This window comes from Anopheles nili, chromosome 2 (assembly GCF_943737925.1).
Source record: "Anopheles nili chromosome 2, idAnoNiliSN_F5_01, whole genome shotgun sequence".
Taxonomy (NCBI): Eukaryota; Metazoa; Arthropoda; class Insecta; order Diptera; family Culicidae; genus Anopheles; species Anopheles nili.
Window position 1 is genome coordinate 38,503,921 of NC_071291.1, and position 8,243 is coordinate 38,512,163.

The 8,243-nt window shown below is 54.6% G+C and overlaps 1 protein-coding gene across 1 annotated transcript; it reads right to left on the reverse strand.

Moving 5' to 3' along the window:
• Positions 1-357: 357 nt before the first annotated feature.
• LOC128731079 (uncharacterized) lies at positions 358-7,979 on the reverse strand. Its single transcript, XM_053824175.1, has 9 exons — positions 7,411-7,979; positions 6,785-6,925; positions 5,630-6,160; positions 5,351-5,548; positions 1,704-5,275; positions 1,493-1,627; positions 1,203-1,405; positions 819-1,130; positions 358-744 (listed from the first exon to the last, which is right to left on the reverse strand). The coding sequence occupies exons 1-9, from the start codon at positions 7,977-7,979 to the stop codon at positions 418-420; spliced, it is 5,988 nt and encodes a 1,995-aa protein (XP_053680150.1). The 3' UTR covers positions 358-417.
• Between the last annotated feature and the right edge of the window lie 264 nt (positions 7,980-8,243).

Genomic DNA, 8,243 nt, shown 5'->3' on the forward strand with positions numbered 1-8,243 from the left:
TACATTACAGCGTGAGGAGGAATGGTGTTCGCCGGAACGTCGAACGATTGGGATAGAATGCACACTCTGTACACACTGCGGCGTTCAAAATTATATTGGCACAAAATATTCGACTTTTGTGACTAGGATTTCCTGCTCCTCGCGCTCCATTCGCTTGTTTGACGCTCTTTTGTGCGAAACATCCCTACTATCGCTCACCGATATTGCTTCTTTCGCTTTCATCTGGCTCGGAGAGCGTGATCCTCGTGGTATCATTGCCCGATTTTACATCGCCTTTTTTAGTAACATATCCCTGCCCTCCCCCCCCCTCCCCGCTCTTCCCTTTCCCCTAGTGATCCCCCTAGTGTTTAACTGGTAGACATTATGTACAAAACGTGCTCGCCTAGTGCGATTGCGAAACCCGGCCCGACGGATTGATTACCGATCGGCGGATGTGGAAGCTGCAGTCGAACTGCTGAGGCCACTCGTAGACCCCGGTGTAGTGGTACTGTAGGTGGACGAGGAACCGCCGGTGGTGCTAACGGCCTCTGAAGCGATTCCGACGGTCGTATGTGAGGCGCTTCGGTCGAACATCAGCTCGTTACCGACGGTGTTCCGGATCCAGGTGGAGATGGTTGAGGTAATTGCATTGTAGATGGCCGGGTGTGGCCGCTTGCCGCAGTTGCCGTGGTAGCTTAGGATACCCTCCAGCTGCCATTGGCCGGATCCGTCGAGATAGCACATCAGCGGAGCACCTTCATCATTCTGCAAACAGGAGTAGGAAATTAGCACATCAGTCTCTTAGAGAAGCACGGTCATTGGGGAGGCGCTCTACTTACGTAGCAGGTGGTTTTGTTGCTGTTGAGGTATCCAGCACAGATGGCGTCGTTGGGCAGGGCTCCATTATAGTGCATCGAGGAGTTACACTGATCCGCAGGCATCGTCGGTACGGGCAGGTACTTTAGGTACTGCTCCGTCGTGGCCGTATTCTCGAGATCCGAACCCCAACCGGCGGTGAGACAGATCTGCTCCGAGTCGATGTTGGCTGCTTTCGTGAGGCAAACGCTGCCGACCCTTTCGTTCAGCCTGAGTGGGCTGGCCAACTCGAGCAGTGCGACATCTCCGGTGTACATGAACTGCTTGTACTTCGACTGGTGGAACGAAAGCGAGTGTTAGCAGAAGGATCTTCGATGCCTTCGTCAGTTTCAGCTAAATCTGCTTACCTGTGGATACGGCACGATGCGTTTCACGTCCACGATCTGGTACGAGGCGTTTGAGTTGCTGGATTCCGGTTCCTCCAGTGACGCGTTGAACTGTGCGCTTCCGGCGAACAGTTTCCAGCTCATATCGGCCACATTGCGGTTGTTCACGAACTCCGTCTTGCCCATGATGCAGGTGTAGCTGGCCAACACCCATCGTGGGGAAACTGAAAGGATGCGAAACCACAACCGCCGTTAGTGACACCGTGCGATACAAACTCCCACAGAATCTCTCTGATTAATTCGATTCTTACCTATGTTAGTCGTGCACTTGATAGCGGCGTTGTTACTGAAGGCCAGTGCCAAACTTGGCCACTGGTTGGGTTCCGATGTTGCACCACCAGCGATCCGCTGTTCGAGCGTTGGTTGTATCCTTTCACGACCGCAACCTATCGAAAGAGAACCAGAAGCCATTAGAACGAGAGAACGTGTAGCTGAGCGATCCTTTATCGAATCCTGACTTACGGTATTCCTCGCAGTACAACTCCAGTCCCTGGTTGCACTCCATCAGGTGGATCGGTTCGAACTCCAGCCGGTTCTTCTCCGTCACGCGGTACATGCTGTCCACCAGTGACCCATTTCCGGTGACTCGCGTGAACAGGATCTTACTAGCTCCGGCATATCCCAGCTCAGCACACACCAACTCCGCCAGCTGTCCATTCCAACCATCCCCACAAACAGCCAGCGCTTCGGAGGAGTTGCGTTTAACGCGTAAAGATCCCGTCTCAGCGTCCAACTGGTAGCAGTTCCATTCGTCTGACTGATCCGGACACTGCGCATGTCCATCGCAAACGTACGCACCCGCCACACAACCGCCGGTGTGACACTTGAAGCTATCCAGCGGACAATCGCACAACCGTTCGTCCTCGCCATCGCTACAATCAATCGAACCATCGCAACGCCACGCTTCCGGGATACACTTGCGCTGTCCAGCACAGAAGTACTCATCGTTCGTGCACGTATCCGGACAGTTACTCTCGTCGTACCCATTGGCGCACTGCTCCAACCCATCACACTTCCACAAGGCCGGCAAACAGGGCCCATTTCCGGTTGCCGGATCGCACGACAACTCGTCGAAGTTACACTGCCACGCCGCACAATCCTGCTCATCTGACGCATCCTGACAGTGGGCGATACCATCGCACACGTGCTGGCGCGCCAAACACACGCCATCCTGACACTGGAAATGTCCCGGACAACCAAGCCGCTCGCAGTCCTGCTCATCCGAGTTGTCCGAACAGTGGGACACTGAGTCGCACCGTTCCGATCGCTGGATGCACGAGCTACCGTCCTTGATCGAGGTGCCGTTGGTGCACTCGAACTGACCGACGGCACACTTCGTGAACATGGACACGCTGGTGGGTCCGGTCCGGTCTTCCTGCTCCGAGAAGCGGCTTCCGATTAACGACGTTCCATTCGACCGCTCAGATCTAATCGAATGAAACGTCGTTTCGTCTAAAAAATGACCGGTCGTCGTGGTTGGGATCAGGTTCTGAGCTGCACCGTTCGTTGCTTCGGGAGTTCCCGGTGGAGTCGTTGATCCTGGCGTCGTTTCTTTTGTCCACACCGGGCTTAAGGGTATGACACGAAGATCGTTGTCCAGAATGTTGTTGTCTTCGGTCAGGTCGTTCTCTTTCAGGCTGATAAGGTCCTTCTCGATCGCGGTGATCCGTTCCAGTGCTTCCGTCACCAATGGTGCCACTGTTGTCGTTGATGACGTTGTGGTAGTGGTGGTGGTAGAACTGGTGCCTTCTGTTGTTGTCGTTGTAGATGTCGAAGGGACCAGACCAGATTTTTCGCCCATTTCCATCCGCTCCATGAGGGTGGTTTTCTCTTCCTCCATCTCGAGCGTTGTCGCAGCGATCGACTCCTCGCCGCTGTTCGTGGTCGTCTGGAGGAGAGGTTCCGTACTTTCGTCCGCGTTCGATTCGTTCATCACCGCCGTAGTCGCACCGTCGGACATCTGCTCCGTTGAGGAGTCGTTAGGCATCCGTACATCTTTGCGAGTCGACGAGGACTCGGTGGAACTCGTGCTCATCTCCTGCTGCATCGCTTGCCGGGTTTGCTCCATCACCGTCGTAGTAGGTTCTTCCATCCTACGCTCCGTGCTAGTCATCAGTTCTTCATCCTCACTGTTCGTGGTTTGTTCCACGACGTTCCGCGAACTTGCCACCGACAACAGCTCCTCCAGCGAATCCGTCGTGACCGGTACCGGGCTGCGGATGGTCGTCGTGATGTAGATCGTCTCCGTGACGTGCGTGTTCAGCTGCTTCTTGTACTCATTTCGATCGCCATCCTTCGTAAGCGGCACCACGTCCACGAACTGCGGTTGCGTCTCAATTTCGTAGGCCTCGTGACGGTCTAGCCCCTCGTGCAGGATCTTCACCAAACTCGCGTTATTCTCCGTCTCGGGCAGGAACGGTGACTCGTTGTGTGCCGCCAAAATTGGTGCGGCCGTTTCCGCTTCTACCACGGTCTCGGTTACGGCATACGACTGTGTGGCTGCGTTCCGCGCACTGGATGTTTCGATCCCTGCCGGCAGGAAAGGACTCACCTCGTCCTGACCCGACTCTCGTCCAAATGGTTCTGTGGAGGTTGCGAAGCTAGTCGAAGAACGCCACTGCTCCAGCGAAATAGGACTGGACGTGGCATACACCGGACTTCCGCTTTCGGTGGTTTCGTTAGCTGGCAACGAACGTCCTTCGAAACCGTTGACGGATTTCGCCGTAGGTGCGGTGGTTGGCTTCGGTGTTACGAAGTAGCTCGAGGTGGACGGCATCGGTGTATCGTCTACGATCGTTTCCGTGACGGGTGCAGGTGTTTCGCCGTTCACAGCCTGCTCCGTAACCGACGATGTGTCCTTGGGCGTTGAGTGTTCCGTCGTGCTCATGTGCCGCGCCATGGAAGCTTGATCAACGAACATAAAGTCCGGCAGCTGAGAATCATCCGTCGTTGAGTACGTCACGGACGGTTGACCGAGTGTCGATGTCGAGATGATCACTTCACGTTCGGTTGTGGACTTAATGGCTTGCAGTAGCACTTTCTCCGACTCCGTCGACTTCTCCTTCACTAAATCAGTAGTCGACGATGGCTCAGGTTCTACTGCCGGTTCCGGTTCGCTAGTCGGTTCTGGTTCACTCGAGGGTTCCGGTTCACTTGAAGGTTCTGGTTCGCTCGAAGGTTCCGGTTCGCTTGAAGGTTCCGGTTCGCTCGAGGGCTCCGGTTCGCTAGAAGGCTCCGGTTCACTTTGGGGTTCTGCCTCCGTAGTGGATGCTTCAGTGGAAACGATCAGCTTGGCCGAGTGGTCACTGGAAGACGCCTTCGTGTAGATATCCGATCCTGACGATTCAGGCTCCGCTGAAGGCTCGGGGTCACTCGTCGGTTCTGGTTCTGCTACTGCTTCTGATTTTTTAGAATGCTCATGTGCTGATTCTGGTTCACTTGTTGGTTCTGGTTCGCTAGATGGTTCTGGTTCGCTCGATGGCTCAGGTTCACTAGAAGGCTCTGGTTCGCTGGTAGGTTCTGGCTCACTAGCAGGTTCACTAGCAGGCTCTGGTTCACTAGCTGGCTCTGGTTCACTAGCTGGCTCTGGTTCACTAGCCGGCTCTGGTTCACTAGCTGGCTCTGGTTCACTAGCCGGCTCTGGTACACTAGCCGGCTCTGGTTCACTAGCTGGTTCAGGTTCACTAGCTGGCTCAGGTTCACTAGCCGGCTCTGGTTCACTAGCAGGCTCTGGTTCACTAGCTGGCTCAGGTTCACTAGCTGGTTCTGGTTCGCTAGTAGGCTCTGGCCCACTTGCTGGTTCTGGTTCACTATTAGGTTCCGGTTCACTCGCTGGTTCTGGTTCACTCGCTGGTTCTGGTTCACTCGCTGGCTCTGGTTCGCTCTTTGGTTCCTCATCTTCCAGCTCGTGCACGTTGAGTGCCGGAACCGGGGTGTAGCACGTCCTTTCATCCTCGTTATTCAGCAGCATTCCCCTGGGGCAGGTGCACATGAAATCACCAACCTTCGGATCAAATGTACAGCCATACTCGCAGCTACGGGGAAACGGTACAACATTGAATATTTGTTAGAATTTAAGCCACCCAATATCTCTGAACTTCTAAACTTACTTCATTGCAGAATTCCGCATGACGCAAACGTCGGGCAATCTGGCAACACGGATCGTATTAGTCGGCACAATGTACGTGGACAAGTAGTTGCCATTCTGCAGCAAGGCGTTGCTCAACCGGTGCTTCATCGTGTCCTCGGATAGCTCCATCGCATTCGCCTCCCAGCTGACGCGATAATCCACGACCACCGAACCAGGCCTAGATGGATGAGGAACACACAAAACAACACCAATTAGTAACTAACTAGCGCCATTGATCTCGATCACGGAAGACTCTTACTTCATGTTCAGGATCTTGACGTAGATGGGACCCCGCGAATCCGGAGTACTAAGCGTGTCCTTGAGTTCTTCTTCCAGCTCCGCTGCTAACGCCCGATAAGCAGAACTGTTTGGATTGCGGTACGCTTCCAGGAACTCCACGTTCGTCAGCGTGATCTGACCCTCGAGGGTGTTCGGTACGTAAGTGGTAACCTCCTCAGTCGTCGGTGGAACCGGCGGTATGGTCGAGCTTGAAGGTGATGGAGTCGTTGGGTAGCCAGTGCTAGTGGATTTCCCCGTCGTTGTCGTCGTCGTTGTGGTTGCATTTTCCGATCGTGGTTTTCCACCCGCACCAAATACGCCCGCCGTGGCCACTTTATCGCCAAACTGGCGTGACTCAACAGGAGTGGGACTATCGTTAAAGATGACACCGGATCCGGCCAGTATGGCGACCACGATCACGGCTAGCAGAATCGCTAGCCCCAGCAACCAGAAGGGCCAGTTCTTGCGCTTCTTCTCGCGCTTATCCTTCGTGACGTACAGCTTTTCACCCCTGGAGAAATGCAAAAAACGAAGGACACCGAGGGTTAGTGAGAGCGCATTTTCTCGACCATCAACAGACAGTATCTACACAGGCTATGTACAACGCGGATTTGAACCACCAAGTTCCCTTGTCCCAATCTCCAACCAGCGTGTCCCCACCTGGGGCGCAACCGAAGCAAATTAGAGCCAGTTACCACGAGACCTGTATGAACCTGTGTATATGTACAGTGCACCGTTAGCGACCCTTGCGGTGTTAGACGAACCTGCCGGAAGTGCGGGATAGCGATCAAGAGCGAAATGCTTGGTTTAGTGACAGGCGACATAGTGGATCGTAAGCAGTCGGTCGGTTGTCTCCGTGTGTCCCTTTTAATGTTCTTTTAATGACGTATTCACATGAGCTGCCGTCTCTTTCGTGTCTGCGTGGTGGTGTTTTGTGTACAGTGCGTGCAAAGCCAACCCAGGGACGGGATCGGATCATGGAAAGGACGGAAAGGAAACGGCCACATTTTTCCCGAGAGGGAGGAAGGAACCAACGACGAGTGTCCAGGCGCTAACGGTGGTGGTGACTAATGGCGGTGCGTGTGTTGGTGATAATCGAATGCCGTCGGTGGGCATCCTGGCTGGGAAAAGGTACCTCGTGATTTTGGTCCACTGTTTATAGTCCATCGTGCCGGGGGCGGGCTCACTGACCGAGTGCCCGGTGTAGTCGACCCCGCGACCATGCCGACCGTGCCATGCCGCCGGGTGGCCATGGCGGGGTTTTTGGAAGGACACACTACCCTCCCCCGAAAAATCGAGCGGAACCGGAAGCGCGTGTAACGTCGGGCAGGACACACGTGTGCCACCGTAACCGGCGGGCGAGGGTTGGAAAAAAAGAGAGACGGAAAGACAATAGAGAGTAGGGTGGAGGTGGGTGGTAAAAACGTACAAAACACACACACACACAAACACAAACACACACGGCACAAAGGAGCAGGAAGCGATAGATGGCGTGGTGCAGGTGGATTTGGGATGCAAGAACTCGAGGTGATGAAGTAAACGCGATCGAAATCGCAACACAAGGCGCACAGCGGTTGGGTTTAGTTCCACGGTTAGAGGGATTTCGATGGTTTTTTTGAACGATGGCAAATGAATGAAACAAAACGAACTCAACCAGGTTCAAACAACACGCGTTCCCGTGGTAGTTCCCCAGATGGATCCTGAGAGAACCAGGTTCTCAGGATCGAAAGCTCCCAGCTAGCCTGTCACAGGACGTCTTACCTCATAAACTTCCGGTGCTCGTTGACCGGCACGAAGTACTCGTCGTACGGATCGCCAAGGTCCACCTCGGTGTCCTTCTTGACCGGAAGCGCGCCTGCAGTCCCATTAGTGCCGTTTTGATGATGCCCATTAGCGGCCGGCTTCGAGGACATGTTAAGCAGCTCCAGGTTGACGGCTTCGGCGAGTGGTTTCTCTCCGGCCGCCTTTCCATTCATCGACACAACGCCAAGCGACTTTTCGTCCTTGGGCTGCACACCGAACGAACTGAGCGGCCGTTTGTCCTGATCGAGCTCGAACGCGGGATTATCCAGCCCGTTCGATTTTCCTCCCGGTGAACCACCGGAGGTACTGGATCGATTAAGGGCAGCGTAGTCGTTGGTGTCACCCTCACCGGACATCGGTAGCTCGACGTGCCGTGGTGAAGGTGTTGGCACTGCCGTGCTGTTAGTGCGCGAATTCTGATCGTCCTCGCCGATCGAGAGTGAGATTTCGTTTTTGTACGCGTATCCGCTGGCATCGGGCGGACCGCCGGCCGTTGGCCCGTTCCGGGATGAACCGGACTCGTCCATTTTGTGTGTGCCCGTCAGCACTCACACACACGCGAGTGGACCGGTGTTGTACGGATGGCTCGTGGATGATTTGGGGCGTTTGTTGGAGGATCCCTTTCCTTTGCTTCGCTGCTGAAGCCCTCACTGCACGGTCTAGTCCTGTGGGAGATAGTGAGAACGAAAGAGAAGGAAGAGGAAACAAAAAAAAAAGAGACCACTATTAGACCACCGGTACACGTTCACCTGCAAGCTGCAATTGGAAAGGAACGCGCCATTTTGACTCCC

What these genes read in the sequence shown, in the direction of transcription:
- LOC128731079 (XM_053824175.1), bottom strand. Translation starts at nt 7,979, where the DNA reads ATGGACGAGTCCGGTTCATCCCGGAACGGGCCAACGGCCGGCGGTCCG. An exon ending in GAGCACCGGAAGTTTATGAG is followed by an intron (nt 6,926 to 7,410) that starts GTAAGACGTCCT and finishes GGGGGAGGGTAG; the next exon opens with TGTGTCCTTCCAAAAACCCC. An exon ending in GCATCGTGCCGTATCCACAG is followed by an intron (nt 1,131 to 1,202) that starts GTAAGCAGATTT and finishes TCGTTCCACCAG; the next exon opens with TCGAAGTACAAGCAGTTCAT.